General features: G+C 45.9%; 1 protein-coding gene across 1 annotated transcript in view; it reads right to left on the bottom strand.

The window, feature by feature from the left end:
* Positions 1 to 22,316, bottom strand: part of stpg2 (sperm-tail PG-rich repeat containing 2) — an 87,631-nt gene that overhangs the window by 1,979 nt on the left and 63,336 nt on the right. Inside the window, exon 12 of the mRNA XM_042320301.1 lies at positions 17,636 to 17,751. Within this exon, the coding sequence (XP_042176235.1) occupies positions 17,636 to 17,751 (116 nt within the window). The remainder of the gene's footprint in view (positions 1 to 17,635; positions 17,752 to 22,316) is intronic.

Here is a 22,316-nt window from a genome sequence, read left to right on the forward strand (position 1 = left end):
AAATGTTAGGTGTGTCAACAATTCAAACCTTGAAATATCTCTCCTGACCCCATTTCATAATTTGCCAAGAAGGAGATATCGCTGGTAGAGAATTCTGAACTTATCGGTATAACTACTATAATAACGTGGTTCACGCAGCTCTTGAAACAAAACAACATTTTCTTACAGTATGTAGCTCATTCCTCTAATCTTTCTTGTCCTTGTTTAATCTAATCAAATTTAATTTGTAGTCCGTCAGAATCAGTGAGGTTGTAAAAACCATTTGTTCCTGTCACCAGGTAGACTACAGCAGGCTGAATAACAACCTCAGCAGTCCTCAGTAACCTCGCTTAGAAAAAAGGTGCTATCTAGAACCTAAAAGGGTTCTTCAGGTGTCCCCATAGAAGAACCCTTTGAAGAAACCTTTTTGGTTCCAGTTAGTTCTACATGGAACCCAAAAGGGTTCTACCTGGAACCAAAAAGTGTTCTAACTGGAACCCAAAAGGGTTATCCTATAGGGACAGCCAAATAACCCTTTTTTCTAAGTGTTGACAGTCGGTGGGGAGTGCAACACCGAGCTCCACCACCTGCTGTGTTTGAGAGACTGTGTTTGAGAGACTGTGTGTGTGAGACTGTGTGTGTGAGACTGTGTTTGTGAGACTGTGTTTGTGAGACTGTGTTTGAGAGACTGTGTTTGAGAGACTGTGTTTGTGAGACTGTGTTTGTGAGACTGTGTTTGTGAGACTGTGTGTGTGAGACTGTGTTTGAGAGACTGTGTTTGAGAGACTGTGTTTGAGAGACTGTGTTTGAGAGACTGTGTTTGTGAGACTGTGTTTGAGAGACTGTGTGTGTGTGTGTGTGTGTGTGTGTGTGTGTGTGTGTGTGTGTGTGTGTGTGTGTGTGTGTGTGTGTGTGTGTGTGTGTGTGTGTGTGTGTGTGTGTGTGTGTGTGTGCATGTGAGTACTCATACGCGTGTGTAGCCCCACCATGTACGCCTCCACTGTGGTGGTGATTCTCTGGGTATCCCATCACCTGTTCAACTCCGGGGCACCCTAGTGCTAAACCCTCCCAAACACATCAAACAGATCGATTAGCACCAAGCTACTCCACCTGCTGACCTTAAGACCACTAGAGTAGACTACCACCTGCTGACCTTAAGACCACTAGAGTAGACTACCACCTGCTGACCTTAAGACCACTAGAGTAGACTACCACCTGCTGACCTTAAGACCACTAGAGTAGACTACTACCACCTGCTGACCTTAAGACCACTAGAGTAGACTACTACCACCTGCTGACCTTAAGACCACTAGAGTAGACTACCACCTGCTGACCTTAAGACCACTAGAGTAGACTACCACCTGCTGACCTTAAGACCACTAGAGTAGACTACCACCTGCTGACCTTAAGACCACTAGAGTAGACTACCACCTGCTGACCTTAAGACCACTAGAGTAGACTACCACCTGCTGACCTTAAGACCACTAGAGTAGACTACCACCTGCTGACCTTAAGACCACTAGAGTAGACTACCACCTGCTGACCTTAAGACCACTAGAGTAGACTACTACCACCTGCTGACCTTAAGACCACTAGAGTAGACTACCACCTGCTGACCTTAAGACCACTAGAGTAGACTACCACCTGCTGACCTTAAGACCACTAGAGTAGACTACCACCTGCTGACCTTAAGACCACTAGAGTAGACTACCACCTGCTGACCTTAAGACCACTAGAGTAGACTACCACCTGCTGACCACTTAAGACCACTAGAGTAGACTACCACCTGCTGACCTTAAGACCACTAGAGTAGACTACCACCCTGACCTAAGACCACTGACCTGCTGAGACCACTAGAGTAGACTACCACCTGCTGACCTTAAGACCACTAGAGTAGACTACCACCTGCTGACCTTAAGACCACTAGAGTAGACTACTACCACCTGCTGACCTTAAGACCACTAGAGTAGACTACCACCTGCTGACCTTAAGACCACTAGAGTAGACTACCACCTGCTGACCTTAAGACCACTAGAGTAGACTACCACCTGCTGACCTTAAGACCACTAGAGTAGACTACCACCTGCTGACCTTAAGACCACTAGAGTAGACTACCACCTGCTGACCTTAAGACCACTAGTAGACTACCACCTGCTGACCTTAAGACCACTAGAGTAGACTACCACCTGCTGACCTTAAGACCACTAGAGTAGACTACCACCTGCTGACCTTAAGACCACTAGAGTAGACTACCACCTGCTGACCTTAAGACCACTAGAGTAGACTACCACCTGCTGACCTTAAGACCACTAGAGTAGACTACCACCTGCTGACCTTAAGACCACTAGAGTAGACTACCACCTGCTGACCTTAAGACCACTAGAGTAGACTACCACCTGCTGACCTTAAGACCACTAGAGTAGACTACCACCTGCTGACCTTAAGACCACTAGAGTAGACTACCACCTGCTGACCTTAAGACCACTAGAGTAGACTACTACCACCTGCTGACCTTAAGACCACTAGAGTAGACTACCACCTGCTGACCTTAAGACCACTAGAGTAGACTACCACCTGCTGACCTTAAGACCACTAGAGTAGACTACCACCTGCTGACCTTAAGACCACTAGAGTAGACTACCACCTGCTGACCTTAAGACCACTAGAGTAGACTACCACCTGCTGACCTTAAGACCACTAGAGTAGACTACCACCTGACCTTAAGCTGACCTTAAGACCACTAGAGTAGACTACCACCTGCTGACCTTAAGACCACTAGAGTAGACTACCACCTGCTGACCTTAAGACCACTAGAGTAGACTACCACCTGCTGACCTTAAGACCACTAGAGTAGACTACTACCACCTGCTGACCTTAAGACCACTAGAGTAGAGACTACCACCTGCTGACCTTAAGACCACTAGAGTAGACTACCACCTGCTGACCTTAAGACCACTAGAGTAGACTACCACCTGCTGACCTTAAGACCACTAGAGTAGACTACCACCTGCTGACCTTAAGACCACTAGAGTAGACTACCACCTGCTGACCTTAAGACCACTAGAGTAGACTACCACCTGCTGACCTTAAGACCACTAGAGTAGACTACCACCTGCTGACCTTAAGACCACTAGAGTAGACTACCACCTGCTGACCTTAAGACCACTAGAGTAGACTACTACCACCTGCTGACCTTAAGACCACTAGAGTAGACTACCACCTGCTGACCTTAAGACCACTAGAGTAGACTACCACCTGCTGACCTTAAGACCACTAGAGTAGACTACCACCTGCTGACCTTAAGACCACTAGAGTAGACTACCACCTGCTGACCTTAAGACCACTAGAGTAGACTACCACCTTAAGACCACTGACCTTAAGACCACTAGAGACTACCAGACTACTAGACCACCTGCTGACCTTAAGACCACTAGAGTAGACTACTACCACCTGCTGACCTTAAGACCACTAGAGTAGACTACCACCTGCTGACCTTAAGACCACTAGAGTAGACTACCACCTGCTGACCTTAAGACCACTAGAGTAGACTACCACCTGCTGACCTTAAGACCACTAGAGTAGACTACCACCTGCTGACCTTAAGACCACTAGAGTAGACTACCACCTGCTGACCTTAAGACCACTAGAGTAGACTACCACCTGCTGACCTTAAGACCACTAGAGTAGACTACCACCTGCTGACCTTAAGACCACTAGAGTAGACTACCACCTGCTGACCTTAAGACCACTAGAGTAGACTACCACCTGCTGACCTTAAGACCACTAGAGTAGACTACCACCTGCTGACCTTAAGACCACTAGAGTAGACTACCACCTGCTGACCTTAAGACCACTAGAGTAGACTACCACCTGCTGACCTTAAGACCACTAGAGTAGACTACTACCACCTGCTGACCTTAAGACCACTAGAGTAGACTACCACCTGCTGACCTTAAGACCACTAGAGTAGACTACTACCACCTGCTGACCTTAAGACCACTAGAGTAGACTACCACCTGCTGACCTTAAGACCACTAGAGTAGACTACCACCTGCTGACCTTAAGACCACTAGAGTAGACTACCACCTGCTGACCTTAAGACCACTAGAGTAGACTACCACCTGCTGACCTTAAGACCACTAGAGTAGACTACCACCTGCTGACCTTAAGACCACTAGAGTAGACTACCACCTGCTGACCTTAAGACCACTAGAGTAAGACCACTACTACCACCTGCTGACCTTAAGACCACTAGAGTAGACTACTACCACCTGCTGACCTTAAGACCACTAGAGTAGACTACTACCACCTGCTGACCTTAAGACCACTAGAGTAGACTACCACCTGCTGACCTTAAGACCACTAGAGTAGACTACCACCTGCTGACCTTAAGACCACTAGAGTAGACTACCACCTGCTGACCTTAAGACCACTAGAGTAGACTACCACCTGCTGACCTTAAGACCACTAGAGTAGACTACCACCTGCTGACCTTAAGACCACTAGAGTAGACTACCACCTGCTGACCTTAAGACCACTAGAGTAGACTACCACCTGCTGACCTTAAGACCACTAGAGTAGACTACCACCTGCTGACCTTAAGACCACTAGAGTAGACTACCACCTGCTGACCTTAAGACCACTAGAGTAGACTACCACCTGCTGACCTTAAGACCACTAGAGTAGACTACCACCTGCTGACCTTAAGACCACTAGAGTGACTACCACCTGCTGACCTTAAGACCACTAGAGTAGACTACCACCTGCTGACCTTAAGACCACTAGAGTAGACTACCACCTGCTGACCTTAAGACCACTAGAGTAGACTACCACCTGCTGACTAAGACCACCTGCTGACCTTAAGACCACTAGAGTAGACTACCACCTGCTGACCTTAAGACCACTAGAGTAGACTACTACCACCTGCTGACCTTAAGACCACTAGAGTAGACTACTACCACCTGCTGACCTTAAGACCACTAGAGTAGACTACCACCTGCTGACCTTAAGACCACTAGAGTAGACTACCACCTGCTGACCTTAAGACCACTAGACTACCACCTGCTGACCTTAAGACCACTAGAGTAGACTACCACCTGCTGACCTTAAGACCACCACCTGCTGACCTTAAGACCACTAGAGTAGACTACCACCTGCTGACCTTAAGACCACTAGAGTAGACTACCACCTGCTGACCTTAAGACCACTAGAGTAGACTACCACCTGCTGACCTTAAGACCACTAGAGTAGACTACTACCACCTGCTGACCTTAAGACCACCTGCTGACCTTAAGACCACTAGAGTAGACTACCACCTGCTGACCTTAAGACCACTAGAGTAGACTACCACCTGCTGACCTTAAGACCACTAGAGTAGACTACCACCTGCTGACCTTAAGACCACTAGAGTAGACTACCACCTGCTGACCTTAAGACCACTAGAGTAGACTACCACCTGCTGACCTTAAGACCACTAGAGTAGACTACCACCTGCTGACCTTAAGACCACTAGAGTAGACTACCACCTGCTGACCTTAAGACCACTAGAGTAGACTACCACCTGCTGACCTTAAGACCACTAGAGACCTTAAGACCACTACTACCACCTGCTGACCTTAAGACCACTAGAGTAGACTACTACCACCTGCTGACCTTAAGACCACTAGAGTAGACTACCACCTGCTGACCTTAAGACCACTAGAGACCTTAAGACTAGACTACCACCTGCTGACCTTAAGACCACTAGAGTAGACTACCACCTGCTGACCTTAAGACCACTAGAGTAGACTACCACCTGCTGACCTTAAGACCACTAGACTAGCTGACCTTAAGACCACTAGACTACCACCTGCTGACCTTAAGACCACTACCACCTGCTGACCTAAGACCACTAGAGTAGACTGACCTGCTGACCTTAAGACCACTAGAGTAGACTACCACCTGCTGACCTTAAGACCACTAGAGTAGACTACCACCTGCTGACCTTAAGACCACTAGAGTAGACTACCACCTGCTGACCTTAAGACCACTAGAGTAGACTACCACCTGCTGACCTTAAGACCACTAGAGTAGACTACCACCTGCTGACCTTAAGACCACTAGAGTAGACTACCACCTGCTGACCTTAAGACCACTAGAGTAGACTACCACCTGCTGACCTTAAGACCACTAGAGTAGACTACCACCTGCTGACCTTAAGACCACTAGAGTAGACTACCACCTGCTGACCTTAAGACCACTAGAGTAGACTACCACCTGCTGACCTTAAGACCACTAGAGTAGACTACCACCTGCTGACCTTAAGACCACTAGAGTAGACTACCACCTGCTGACCTTAAGACCACTAGAGTAGACTACCACCTGCTGACCTTAAGACCACTAGAGTAGACTACCACCTGCTGACCTTAAGACCACTAGAGTAGACTACCACCTGCTGACCTTAAGACCACTAGAGTAGACTACCACCTGCTGACCTTAAGACCACTAGAGTAGACTACCACCTGCTGACCTTAAGACCACTAGAGTAGACTACCACCTGCTGACCTTAAGACCACTAGAGTAGACTACCACCTGCTGACCTTAAGACCACTAGAGTAGACTACCACCTGCTGACCTTAAGACCACTAGAGTAGACTACCACCTGCTGACCTTAAGACCACTAGAGTAGACTACCACCTGCTGACCTTAAGACCACTAGAGTAGACTACCACCTGCTGACCTTAAGACCACTAGAGTAGACTACCACCTGCTGACCTTAAGACCACTAGAAGACTACCACCTGCTGACCTTAAGACCACTAGAGTAGACTACCACCTGCTGACCTTAAGACCACTAGAGTAGACTACCACCTGCTGACCTTAAGACCACTAGAGTAGACTACTACCACCTGCTGACCTTAAGACCACTAGAGTAGACTACCAGCTGCTGACCTTAAGACCACTAGAGTAGACTACCACCTGCTGACCTTAAGACCACTAGAGTAGACTACCACCTGCTGACCTTACGACCACTAGAGTAGACTACCACCTGCTGACCTTAAGACCACTAGAGTAGACTACCACCTGCTGACCTTAAGACCACTAGAGTAGACTACCACCTGCTGACCTTAAGACCACTAGAGTAGACTACCACCTGCTGACCTTAAGACCACTAGAGTAGACTACCACCTGCTGACCTTAAGACCACTAGAGTAGACTACCACCTGCTGACCTTAAGACCACTAGAGTAGACTACTACCACCTGCTGACCTTAAGACCACTAGAGTAGACTACTACCACCTGACCTAAGACCCTTAAGACCACTAAGAGTAGACTACCACCTGCTGACCTTAAGACCACTAGAGTAGACTACCACCTGCTGACCTTAAGACCACTAGAGTAGACTACCACCTGCTGACCTTAAGACCACTAGAGTAGACTACCACCTGCTGACCTTAAGACCACTAGAGTAGACTACCACCTGCTGACCTTAAGACCACTAGAGTAGACTACCACCTGCTGACCTTAAGACCACTAGAGTAGACTACCACCTGCTGACCTTAAGACCACTAGAGTAGACTACTACCACCTGCTGACCTTAAGACCACTAGAGTAGACTACTACCACCTGCTGACCTTAAGACCACTAGAGTAGACTACCACCTGCTGACCTTAAGACCACTAGAGTAGACTACCACCTGCTGACCTTAAGACCACTAGAGTAGACTACCACCTGCTGACCTTAAGACCACTAGAGTAGACTACCACCTGCTGACCTTAAGACCACTAGAGTAGACTACTACCACCTGCTGACCTTAAGACCACTAGAGTAGACTACTACCACCTGCTGACCTTAAGACCACTAGAGTAGACTACCACCTGCTGACCTTAAGACCACTAGAGTAGACTACTACCACCTGCTGACCTTAAGACCACTAGAGTAGACTACCACCTGCTGACCTTAAGACCACTAGAGTAGACTACCACCTGCTGACCTTAAGACCACTAGAGTAGACTACCACCTGCTGACCTTAAGACCACTAGAGTAGACTACCACCTGCTGACCTTAAGACCACTAGAGTAGAGACTAGAGTAGACTACCACCTGCTGACCTTAAGACCACTAGAGTAGACTACCACCTGCTGACCTTAAGACCACTAGAGTAGACTACCACCTGCTGACCTTAAGACCACTAGAGTAGACTACCACCTGCTGACCTTAAGACCACTAGAGTAGACTACCACCTGCTGACCTTAAGACCACTAGAGTAGACTACTACCACCTGCTGACCTTAAGACCACTAGAGTAGACTACTACCACCTGCTGACCTTAAGACCACTAGAGTAGACTACCACCTGCTGACCTTAAGACCACTAGAGTAGACTACCACCTGCTGACCTTAAGACCACTAGAGTAGACTACCACCTGCTGACCTTAAGACCACTAGAGTAGACTACCACCTGCTGACCTTAAGACCACTAGAGTAGACTGACTAAGACCACCTGCTGACCTTAAGACCACTAGAGTAGACTACCACTGCTGACCACCTGCTGACCTTAAGACCACTAGAGTAGACTACCACCTGCTGACCTTAAGACCACTAGAGTAGACTACCACCTGCTGACCTTAAGACCACTAGAGTAGACTACCACCTGCTGACCTTAAGACCACTAGAGTAGACTACCACCTGCTGACCTTAAGACCACTAGAGTAGAGACTACCACCTGCTGACCTTAAGACCACTAGAGTAGACTACTACCACCTGCTGACCTTAAGACCACTAGAGTAGACTACTACCACCTGCTGACCTTAAGACCACTAGAGTAGACTACTACCACCTAAGCTGACCTGCTAAGACCACTAGAGTAGACTACCACCTGCTGACCTTAAGACCACTAGAGTAGACTACCACCTGCTGACCTTAAGACCACTAGAGTAGACTACCACCTGCTGACCTTAAGACCACTAGAGTAGACTACCACCTGCTGACCTTAAGACCACTAGAGTAGACTACCACCTGCTGACCTTAAGACCACTAGAGTAGACTACCACCTGCTGACCTTAAGACCACTAGAGTAGACTACCACCTGCTGACCTTAAGACCACTAGAGTAGACTACCACCTGCTGACCTTAAGACCACTAGAGTAGACTACCACCTGCTGACCTTAAGACCACTAGAGTAGACTACCACCTGCTGACCTTAAGACCACTAGAGTAGACTACCACCTGCTGACCTTAAGACCACTAGAGTAGACTACTACCACCTGCTGACCTTAAGACCACTAGAGTAGACTACCACTACCACCTGCTGACCTGACCTTAAGACCACTAGAGTAGACTACTACCACCTGCTGACCTTAAGACCACTAGAGTAGACTACCACCTGCTGACCTTAAGACCACTAGAGTAGACTACCACCTGCTGACCTTAAGACCACTAGAGTAGACTACCACCTGCTGACCTTAAGACCACTAGAGTAGACTACCACCTGCTGACCTTAAGACCACTAGAGTAGACTACCACCTGCTGACCTTAAGACCACTAGAGTAGACTACCACCTGCTGACCTTAAGACCACTAGAGTAGACTACCACCTGCTGACCTTAAGACCACTAGAGTAGACTACCACCTGCTGACCTTAAGACCACTAGAGTAGACTACCACTGACCTTAAGACCACTAGAGTAGACTACTACCACCTGCTGACCTTAAGACCACTAGAGTAGACTACTGACCTTAAGACCACCTGCTGACCTTAAGACCACTAGAGTAGACTACCACCTGCTGACCTTAAGACCACTAGAGTAGACTACCACCTGCTGACCTTAAGACCACTAGAGTAGACTACCACCTGCTGACCTTAAGACCACTAGAGTAGACTACCACCTGCTGACCTTAAGACCACTGACCTTAAGACCACTAGAGTAGACTACTACCACCTGCTGACCTTAAGACCACTAGAGTAGACTACCACCTGCTGACCTTAAGACCACTAGAGTAGACTACCACCTGCTGACCTTAAGACCACTAAGACCACTGACCTTAAGAGTAGACTACCACCTGCTGACCTTAAGACCACTAGAGTAGACTACCACCTGCTGACCTTAAGACCACTAGAGTAAGACTACTACCACCTGCTGACCTTAAGACCACTAGAGTAGACTACCACCTGCTGACCTTAAGACCACTAGAGTAGACTACCACCTGCTGACCTTAAGACCACTAGAGTAGACTACTACCACCTGCTGACCTTAAGACCACTAGAGTAGACTACCACCTGCTGACCTTAAGACCACTAGAGTAGACTACTACCACCTGCTGACCTTAAGACCACTAGAGTAGACTACTACCACCTGCTGACCTTAAGACCACTAGAGTAGACTACTACCACCTGCTGACCTTAAGACCACTAGAGTAGACTACCACCTGCTGACCTTAAGACCACTAGAGTAGACTACCACCTGCTGACCTTAAGACCACTAGAGTAGACTACCACCTGCTGACCTTAAGACCACTAGAGTAGACTACCACCTGCTGACCTTAAGACCACTAGAGTAGACTACCACCTGCTGACCTTAAGACCACTAGAGTAGACTACTACCACCTGCTGACCTTAAGACCACTAGAGACTACCAGACTAAGACCACTAGACCACCTGCTGACCTTAAGACCACTAGAGTAGACTACCACCTGCTGACCTTAAGACCACTAGAGTAGACTACTACCACCTGCTGACCTTAAGACCACTAGAGTAGACTACCACCTGCTGACCTTAAGACCACTAGAGTAGACTACTACCACCCTGCTGACCTTAAGACCACTAGAGTAGACTACCACCTGCTGACCTTAAGACCACTAGAGTAGACTACCACCTGCTGACCTTAAGACCACTAGAGTAGACTACCACCTGCTGACCTTAAGACCACTAGAGTAGACTACCACCTGCTGACCTTAAGACCACTAGAGTAGACTACCACCTGCTGACCTTAAGACCACTAGAGTAGACTACCACCTGCTGACCTTAAGACCACTAGAGTAGACTACCACCTGCTGACCTTAAGACCACTAGAGTAGACTACCACCTGCTGACCTTAAGACCACTAGAGTAGACTACTACCACCTGCTGACCTTAAGACCACTAGAGTAGAGTCAGAGTGCAGTATAGGAGTGTGGAGTTACTAAAATAGCCAACAGCACAAAAGGAGGAAATCGGTGGGAATTCCACATGCACTTCAAAGCTTGACCCCCCCGTCCTAGTTCTGAGATCCACAAATTCACATGCCGCGATCTGTATTCACAGAGCAGCTCGTGGCGGCAGCCCGATCTGTATGCCAGGAGCAACGTCGGGAGAAGGAGCGGCTTGGTGCTTATTGATCTGTTTGATGTGTTTGGGATGGGTTCAGCACTAGGGTGCCCCGGGGTTGAACAGGTGATGGGATGCCCAGGGAATCACCACCACAGTGGGGGCGCACAGGGGTGACACACGCATACACTTATACAAGCACACGCACGTACACACACACACACAGTCTCTCAAACACAGTCTCACAAACACGAACACACACACAAACACAAACACAGTCGCTCAAACACAGACCCATTTGCTTGCTCTGTCTGTCACAATAACATATGTCCCTAGAAACTTTCAAACCATGTAGTTCCACCGTGCCGTTCCAACAGTGTATTGCTTTACAGTTACTAGCCAATCACAGTGATATGAACTACAGTTACTAGCCAATCACAGTGATATGAACTACAGTTACTAGCCAATCACAGTGATATGAACTACAGTTACTAGCCAATCACAGTGATATGAACTACAGTTACTAGCCAATCACAGTGATATGAACTACAGTTACTAGCCAATCACAGTGATATGAACTACAGTTACTAGCCAATCACAGTGATATGAACTACAGTTACTAGCCAATCACAGTGATATGAACTACAGTTACTAGCCAATCACAGTGATATGAACTACAGTTACTAGCCAATCACAGTGATATGAACTACAGTTACTAGCCAATCACAGTGATATGAACTACAGTTACTAGCCAATCACAGTGATATGAGCTTCAAGGTTGTGTACTAAATGGCTCCCTATTCCCTAAATAGTGTACTACTTTAGACCAGGTCTCTGGTCAAAAGGTCTCTGGTCTCTGGTCAAAAGGTCTCTGGTCAAAAGGTTTCTGGTCAAAAGGTCTCTGGTCTCTGGTCAAAAGGTCTCTGGTCAAAAGGTCTCTGGTCAAAAGGTCTCTCGTCAAAAGGTCTCTCATCAAAAGGTCTCTGGTCTCTGGTCAAAAGGTCTCTGGTCAAAAGGTCTCTGGTCAAAAGGTCTCTGGTCTCTGGTCAAAAGGCCTCTGCTCAAAAGGTCTCTGGTCAAAAGGTCTCTGGTCAAAAGGTCTCTGGTCAAAAGGCCTCTGGTCAAAAGGTCTCTGGTCTCTGGTCAAAAGGCCTCTGGTCAAAAGGCCTCTGGCCAAAAGGCCTCTGGTCAAAAGGTCTCTGGTCAAAAGGCCTCTGGTCAAAAGGCCTATGGTCAAAAGGCCTCTGGTTAAAAGGTCTCCGGTCTAAAGGTCTCTGGTCTCTGGTCAAAAGGCCTCTGGTCTCTGGTCAAAAGGTTACTGGTCTCTGGTCAAAGAGCCTCTGGTCAAAAGGTCTCTGGTCAAAAGGTCTCTGGCCTCTGGTCAAAAGGTCTCTGGTCAAAAGGCCTCTGGTCAAAAGGTCTCTGGTCAAAAGGCCTCTGGTCAAAAGGTCTCTGGTCAAAAGGCCTCTGGTCTCTGGTCAAAAGGTCTCTGGTCAAAAGGTCTCTGGTCTCTGGTGAAAAGGTCTCTGGTCAAAAGGTCTCTGGTCAAAAGGCCTCTGGTCTCTGGTCAAAAGGCCTCTGGTCAAAAGGCCTCTGGTCAAAAGGTCTCTGGTCAAAAGGCCTCTGGTCTCTGGTCAAAAGGCCTCTGGTCAAAAGGTCTCTGGTCAAAAGGCCTCTGGTCAAAAGGCCTCTGGTCAAAAGGCCTCTGGTCAAAAGGTCTCTGGTCAAAAGACCTCTGGTCAAAAGGCCTCTGGTCAAAAGGCCTCTGGTTAAAAGGTCTCCGGTCTAAAGGCCTCTGGTCTCTGGTCAAAGAGCCTCTGGTCAAAAGGTCTCTGGTCAAAAGGTCTCTGGTCAAAAGGTCTCTGGTCTCTGGTCAAAAGGTCTCTGGTCAAAAGGCCTCTGGTCAAAAGGCCTCTGGTTAAAAGGTCTCCGGTCTAAAGGTCTCTGGTTAAAAGGTCTCTGGTCAAAAGGTCTCTGGTCAAAAGGCCTCTGGTCAAAAGGTCTCTGGTCAAAAGTAGTGAACTACATACAGTATAGTTTCGGACGTAGACCAGCTATTGAACAGCGAGGGACACACCAGACCAGAACAGACCAGCTATTGAACAGCGAGGGACACACCAGACCAGAACAGACCAGCTATTGAACAGCGAGGGACACACCAGACCAGAACAGACCAGCTATTGAACAGCGAGGACACACCAGACCAGCTATTGAACAGTGAGGGACACACCAGACCAGAACAGACCAGCTATTGAACAGCGAGAGACACACCAGACCAGCTATTGAACAGTGAGGGACACACCAGACCAGAACAGACCAGCTATTGAACAGTGAGGGACACACCAGACCGGAATAGACCAGCTATTGAACAGCGAGGGACACACCAGACCAGCTATTGAACAGTGAGGGACACACCAGACCAGAACAGACCAGCTATTGAACAGCGAGAGACACACCAGAACAGCTATTGAACAGCGAGGACACACCACACCAGACCAGCTATTGAACAGCGAGGGACACACCACACCAGAACAGCTATTGAACAGCGAGGACACACCAGAACAGAACAGACCAGCTATTGAACAGCGAGGGACACACCAGACCAGCTATTGAACAGTGAGGGACACACCAGACCAGAACAGACCAGCTATTGAACAGCGAGGGACACACCAGAACAGACCAGCTATTGAACAGCGAGGACACACCAGAACAGAACAGATCAGCTATTGAACAGCGAGGGACACACCAGACCAGCTATTGAACAGCGAGGACACACCAGACCAGAACAGACCAGCTATTGAACAGCGAGTGACACACCAGAACAGACCAGCTATTGAACAGCGAGGGACACACCACACCAGAACAGACCAGCTATTGAACAGCGAGGACACACCAGAACAGAACAGACCAACTATTGAACAGCTACTGACCAGCTATTGAACAGCGAGGGACACACCAGACCAGAACAGACCAGCTATTGAACAGCGAGGGACACTTTTGAAAGGTTTCTCTGCACCATAATGTTTAATGCACCATCGCCTAATAAGACTGAAGAGAGGTAGGAGATCATATCAAACACTTCACAAGTTTTGTGGCTACAAGGTAATTCCCAAAGCTTTATTTCTCAAAATAACAGATGTACTGCCATGCTCGTTAAATCACAGGCACATCGGAATCACAGAGCTCATTTGTCAAATACCTGTGAAATACATTTTGCATTACTTTCTACATTTTGTAAACAAAATACACCATTAATTTGTCTTTGCTACTACAACAGTTATATTCCAGTTGTCCAAGTTGACAGAGAAGGCTCAATACTGTTCTGTGTTAATGTCACGATGAGGATGGCTCAATACTGTTCTGTGTTAATGTCACGATGAGGATGGCTCAATACTGTTCTGTGTTAATGTCACGATGAGGATGGCTCAATACTGTTCTGTGTTAATGTCACGATGAGGATGGCTCCATACTGTTCTGTGTTAATGTCACGATGAGGATGGCTCAATACTGTTCTGTGTTAATGTCACGATGAGGATGGCTCAATACGGTTCTGTGTTAATGTCACGATGAGGATGGCTCAATACTGTTCTGTGTTAATGTCACGATGAGGATGGCTCAATACTGTTCTGTGTTAATGTCACGATGAGGATGGCTCAATACTGTTCTGTGTTAATGTCACGATGAGGATAGCTCAATACTGTTCTGTGTTAATGTCACGATGAGGATGGCTCAATACTGTTCTGTGTTCATGTCACGATGAGGATGGCTCAATACGGTTCTGTGTTAATGTCACGATGAGGATGGCTCAATACTGTTCTGTGTTATTAATGTCACGATGAGGATGGCTCAATACTGTTCTGTGTTAATGTCACGATGAGGATGGCTCAATACTGTTCTGTGTTAATGTCATGATGAGGATGGCTCAATACTGTTCTGTGTTAATGTCACGATGAGGATGGCTCAATACTGTTCTGTGTTAATGTCACGATGAGGATGGCTCAATACTGTTCTGTGTTAATGTCACGATGAGTGTTTGATAGATACCCTTTGATTTGATCTTTTCAAATACTCTCAGTGTTTGTTTAAGTCTGCCTGGAGAGCCACTGACATGCAGATGACTCAACACTATACACGTCAGCTACCGTAGCGACTGAAATGACTGCGACACTTAACACAGATCTGCAGGTAGTTTCAGAATGGGTGGCAAGAAATAAGTTAGTCCTAAATATTTCTAAAACTAAAAGCATTGTATTTGGGACAAATCATTCACTAAACCCTAAACCTCAACTACATCTTGTAATAAATCATGTGGAAATTGAGCAAGTTGAGGTGACTAAACTGCTTGGAGTAACCCTGGATTGTAAACTGTCATGGTTGAAACATATTGATATAACAGTATAATAAAGCACTGCTCTACCTTCTTAACAACACTATCAACAAGGCAGGTCCTACAGGCCCTAGTTTCTACCTTCTTAACAACACTATCAACAAGGCAGGTCCTACAGGCCCTAGTTTTGTCGCACCTGGACTACTGTTCAGTCATGTGGTCAGGTGCCACAAAGAGGGACTTAGGAAAATTGCAATTGGCTCAGAACAGAGCAGCACGGCTGGCTGTTAAATGTACATGGAGAGTTAACATTAATAATATGCATGTCAATCTCTCAAAGTGGAGGACAGATTGACTTCATCACTACTTGTTTTTGGAAGAGGTGTTGACAAGCTGAATGCAATTTGGTGTCTGTATAAACTACTGGCACACAGCTCGGACACCCATGCATACCCCACAAGACATGCCACCAGAGGTCTCTTCACAGTCCCCAAGTCCAGAACAGACTGTGGGAGGTGCACAGTACTACATAGAGCCATGACTACATGGAACTCTATTCCACATCAAGTAACTGATGCAAACAGCAGAATTTGATTTTAAAAAACAGATAAAAATACACCTTATGGAACAGCGGGGACTGTAGAGAGACACACACACACATGCACAGATACACGCATACACACACACACACGCTAGCACACGCACTCTACACACAGGTACATTGCAATATTGTTGCATGGTGTGTTGTGTATGTGGTGGTGTGTCAGTGTTATATGATATACTGTTTTATCTTTTGTTTTAAGTGTAATGTAACTGTGTGTGTTTGGACCCCAGGAAGAGTAGCTGCTGCCTTGGCAGGAACTAATGGGGATCTATAACAAACTCCAGGAAGAGTAGCTGCTGCCTTGGCAGGAACTAATGGGGATCTATAACAAACTCCAGGAAGAGTAGCTGCTGCCTTGGCAGGAACTAATGGGGATCCATAACAAACCCCAGGAAGAGTAGCTGCTGCCTTGGCAGGAACTAATGGGGATGCATAATAAACCCCAGGAAGAGTAGCTGCTGCCTTGGCAGGAACTAATGGGGATCCCTAATAAACCCCAGGAAGAGTAGCTGCTGCCTTGGCAGGAACTGATGGGGATCCATAATAAACCCCAGGAAGAGTAGCTGCTCCTTTGGCAGGAACTCATGGAGATGCATAATAAACCCCAGGAAGAGTAGCTGCTGCCTTGGCAGGAACTAATGGGGATCTATAACAAACTCCAGGAAGAGTAGCTGCTGCCTTGGCAGGAACTAATGGGGATCCATAACAAACCCCAGGAAGAGTAGCTGCTGCCTTGGCAGGAACTAATGGGGATGCATAATAAACCCCAGGAAGAGTAGCTGCTGCCTTGGCAGGAACTAATGGGGATCCCTAATAGACCCCAGGAAGAGTAGCTGCCGCCTTGGCAGGAACTAATGGAGATGCATAATAAACCCCAGGAAGAGTAGCTGCTGTCTTGGCAGGAACTAATGGAGATGCATAATAGACCCCAGGAAGAGTAGCTGCTGTCTTGGCAGGAACTCATGGAGATGCATAATAAACCCCAGGAAGAGTAGCTGCTGCCTTGGCAGGAACTGATGGGGATCCATAATAAACCCCAGGAAGAGTAGCTGCTCCTTTGGCAGGAACTCATGGAGATGCATAATAAACCCCAGGAAGAGTAGCTGCTGTCTTGGCAGGAACTCATGGAGATGCATAATAAACCCCAGGAAGAGTAGCTGCTGTCTTGGCAGGAACTAATGGGGATCCCTAATAGACCCCAGGAAGAGTAGCTGCTGCCTTGGCAGGAACTCATGGAGATGAATAATGAAAAACAAAAACAAAATATGCAGCCATTTTGGGACTTTTCTATTGGTTTATTAAGACAGGCATGCTCAAAAAGTCACAAATAAAGTGTTTGAATTGATTTTGAAACCAAGATTCTTATAATGTTGGGGCAATTCATGTACGTTTAAGCATCTCAGGTAGATGATGTTACATGGTAAAAGCTAGTCTGATAGTGAGTTACCTCATAGGTGCCTGGGCCGGGGTTGGTGTTCTTGGGGCCTTTGAAGCGATCCTCCCTGGACACGATCAGAGCCATCTGGGGACTGGACTTGATGTCAGGACTATACTGACCTGGACCTGGTGAACAGAGGAGAGGAAAGTAGAGGAGAGGGAGAGGAGGACAGGAGGACAGGAGGAGAGGAGAGGGAGAAGCGAGGGAAAGGAGAGGAGGAGAGGGAGAGGGAGAGGATGAGAGGAGAGGGAGAGGATGAGAGGAGAGGGAGAGGAGAGAAGAGGAGGAGAGGGAGAGGAGAGGGGGAGAGGAGGAGAGGAGAATATAATAGAATAGATGAGAATAGAATAGAATAGAGGAGAATAGAATAGAGAAGAATAGAATAGAATAGAGGAGAATAGAATAGAGAAGAATAGAAGAGAATAGAGGAGAATAGAATAGAGGAGAATAGAGGAGAATAGAGGAGAATAGAATAGAGAAGAATAGAATAGAATAGAGGAGAATAGAATAGAGAAGAATAGAATAGAATAGAGGAGAATAGAATAGAGGAGAATAGAATAGAATAGAGGAGAATAGAATAGAGAAGAATAGAATAGAATAGAATAGAGGAGAATAGAGGAGAATAGAATAGAGGAGAATAGAGGAGAATAGAATAGAGGAGAATAGAGGAGAATAGAGGAGAATAGAATAGAGGAGAATAGAGGAGAATAGAATAGAGGAGAATAGAATAGAATAGAGGAGAATAGAATAGAATAGAGGAGAATAGAATAGAATAGAGGAGAATAGAATAGAATAGAATAGAGGAGAATAGAATATAATAGAGGAGAATAGAATAGAATAGAATAGAGGAGAATAGAATAGAATAGAGGAGAATAGAATAGAATAGAGGAGAATAGAATAGAATAGAGGAGAATAGAACAGAGAAGAATAGAATAGAATAGATGAGAATAGAATAGAATAGATGAGAATAGAATAGATGAGAATAGAATAGAGGAGAATAGAATAGAATAGAGGAGAATATAATAGATGAGAATAGAATAGAGGAGAATAGAATAGAATAGAATAGAGGAGAATATAATAGATGAGAATAGAATAGAGGAGAATAGAATAGAATAGAGGAGAATAGAATAGAGAAGAATAGAGGAGAATAGAGGAGAATAGAATAGAGGAGAATAGAATAGATGAGAATAGAATAGATGAGAATAGAATAGAGGAGAATAGAATAGAATAGAGGAGAATATAATAGATGAGAATAGAATAGAAGAGAATAGAATAGAGGAGAATATAATAGATGAGAATAGAATAGAGGAGAATAGAATAGAATAGAATAGAGGAGAATATAATAGAGAAGAATAGAGGAGAATAGAATAGAATAGAATAGAGGAGAATAGAATAGAATAGAATAGAGGAGAATATAATAGATGAGAATAGAATAGAGGAGAATATAATAGAGAAGAATAGAGGAGAATAGAATAGAGAAGAATAGAATAGAATAGAGGAGAATAGAATAGAATAGAGGAGAATAGAATAGAATAGAGGAGAATAGAATAGAGAAGAATAGAATAGAGAATAATAGAATAGAATAGAGGAGAATAGAATAGAGGAGAATAGAGGAGAATAGAGGAGAATAGAGAAGAATAGAATAGAATAGAATAGAGGAGAATAGAGGAGAATAGAGAAGAATAGAGGAGAATAGAATAGAGAAGAATAGAATAGAATAGAGGAGAATAGAGGAGAATAGAATAGAATAGAGGAGAATAGAGGAGAATAGAATAGAATAGAGGAGAATAGAGGAGAATAGAATAGAGAAGAGTAGAATAGAATAGAATAGAATAGAATAGATGAGAATAGAATAGAATAGAGGAGAATAGAATAGAATAGAGGAGAATAGAATAGAATAGAGGAGAATAGAATAGAATAGAATAGAGGAGAATAGAATAGAATAGAATAGAAGAGAATATAATAGATGAGAATAGAATAGAGGAGAATAGAATAGAATAGAATAGAGGAGAATATATTAGAGAAGAATAGAGGAGAATAGAATAGAGAAGAATAGAATAGAATAGAGGAGAATAGAATAGAATAGAGGAGAAAAGAATATAATAGAGGAGAATAGAATAGAGAAGAATAGAATAGAGAAGAATAGAATAGAATAGAGGAGAATAGAATAGAGGAGAATAGAGGAGAATAGAGAAGAATAGAATAGAATAGAGGAGAATAGAGGAGAATAGAGGAGAATAGAGGAGAATAGAGAAGAATAGAATAGAGGAGAATAGAGGAGAATAGAGGAGAATAGAGGAGAATAGAGGAGAGTAGAGAAGAGGACATTAGCAACGAACAATAAAATAGAGGAGAGGAGGGAAGGGGATAGGAGAGGAGGGGGAGGGGAGAGAAGGGAAGGGGAGAGGAGATGAGATGAGATGGGGAGAGGAGATGAGAGGGGAGAGGAGAAGAGAGGAGGGGGAGAGGAGATGTGAGGGAGGGAGGGAGGGAAGGGGAGAGGAGGGGGTGGAGAGGAGAGGAGGGGGAGAGGGAGAGGATAGGTGAGGGAAGGAGAGGGGGAGAGGAGAGGAGGGGATAGGAGGGTAGGGGAGAGGAGAAGAGGGAGAGGAGGGGAAAGGAGAGAGGGGGGAGAGGAGAGGAGGGGATAGGAGGGGAGGGGAGAGGAGAAGAGGGGAGAGGAGGGGGAAGGAGAGGGGGAGAGGAAAGGAGGGGATAGGAGGGGAGGGGAGAAGAGGGGAGAGGAGAAGAGGGGAGAGGAGAAGAGGGGAGAGGAGAGGAGGGGATAGGAGGGGAGGGGAGAGGAGAAGAGGGGAGAGGCGAAGAGGGGAGAGGAGGGGGAAGGAGAGGGGGAGAGGAGAGTCAGGCTCTGGGTCTCATCACCATAAACCATTCATATTCCAATAAGATACCACTTGAGAAGAAAAGTGTAGAGTAGGGACTGAGCTAACTCTCAACAACTCACTCACTCGGTCACTGATGTAAACAACAAATGATCCTAACAATACAGAGTGAATGAAAACATGACGAGGTAATACAACTGTTTAAGTATGCTAGATGACATTTGGACTAAATGATGAAAACAAGGTTGAGGAAGAAAATTTAACCGGTAAGCCAGGGGGTTCCCGCGCTAAGGTTTCCCAATCACTTGTCTGACCCCCAGCTAACTCAAAGGTGCTTACCGCCACAGAAAAATTTGATTGGTTTCTAGAGTTATTTTGCATTCTAAACATTCCCATTTCACCTGGAGCAGATTCCGTGTCATAAAGCCCATTTCTACCGCAGCCATTGGGTGACTTGCAGAAGTATACACCTAATATTGTTGAACATATTCCAATCAAGTTGACATCAAAATGTGATTGGAAAAAGGCATGGATGAGGGGTGAAATAATACCCCATATTCTGAAATGCAAATTAAATAATGGCTGAAATGAACTCGCTATGTGTTTGAGAACACACTTCGCACACAGCCAGATCTATTTATATGCAAATCAATCTCTTGTTAAGGGGTTGAGTCTTGGGTAAAATAGGTTGCATAAATTATCCATATAAGTCATGCATCTTTTTTGGAAAGAACATTTGCAATGAAAGTATAATTGAAGTAACAATTAGGCTAACCACAAAGAGAAACGGACACTGTATTTGAATGGAAGGACATTGGTCTCCTCAACAAACCCAGTCTATTGTCTCCTCAACAAACCCAGTCTACTGTCTCCTCAACAAACCCAGTCTATTGTCTCCTCAACAAACCCAGTCTACTGTCTCCTCAACAAACCCAGTCTATTGTCTCCTCAACAAACCCAGTCTCTATTGTCTCCTCAACAAACCCAGTCTACTGTCTCCTCAACAAACCCAGTCTATTGTCTCCTCAACAAACCCCCAGTCTATTGTCTCCTCAACAAGCCCAGTCTACAGTCTCCTCAACAAGCCCAGTCTATTGTCTCCTCAACAAGCCCAGTCTACAGTCTCCTCAACAAGCCCAGTCTATTGTCTCCTAAACAAGCCCAGTCTACAGTCTCCTCAACAAGCCCAGTCTATTGTCTCCTCAACAAGCCCAGTCTACAGTCTCCTCAACAAGCCCAGTCTATTGTCTCCTCAACAAGCCCAGTCTATTGTCTCCTCAACAAGCCCAGTCTACAGTCTCCTCAACAAGCCCAGTCTATTGTCTCCTCAACAAGCCCAGTCTACAGTCTCCTCAACAAGCCCAGTCTATTGTCTCCTCATCAAGCCCAGTCTATTGTCTCCTCAACAAGCTCCGTTTATTGTCTCCACAACAAGCCCAGTCTACAGTCTCCTCAAAAAGCCCAGTCTATTGTCTCCTCAACAAGCCCAGTCTATTGTCTCCTCATCAAGCCCAGTCTATTGTCTCCTCATCAAGCCCAGTCTATTGTCTCCTCAACAAGCCCAGTCTATTGTCTCCTCAACAAGCCCAGTCTATTGTCTCCTCATCAAACCCAGTCTATTGTCTCCTCAACAAGCCCAGTCTATTGTCTCCTCAACAAGCCCAGTCTATTGTCTCCTCAACAAACCCAGTCTACAGTCTCCTCAACAAACCCAGTCTATTGTCTCCTCAACAAGCCCAGTCTATTGTCTCCTCAACAAGCCCAGTCTACAGTCTCCTCAACAAGCCCAGTCTATTGTCTCCTCAACAAGCCCAGTCTATTGTCTCCTCAACAAACCCAGTCTACAG

This window comes from Oncorhynchus tshawytscha, linkage group LG04 (assembly GCF_018296145.1).
Source record: "Oncorhynchus tshawytscha isolate Ot180627B linkage group LG04, Otsh_v2.0, whole genome shotgun sequence".
In the NCBI taxonomy this organism is placed as follows: domain Eukaryota; kingdom Metazoa; phylum Chordata; class Actinopteri; order Salmoniformes; family Salmonidae; genus Oncorhynchus; species Oncorhynchus tshawytscha.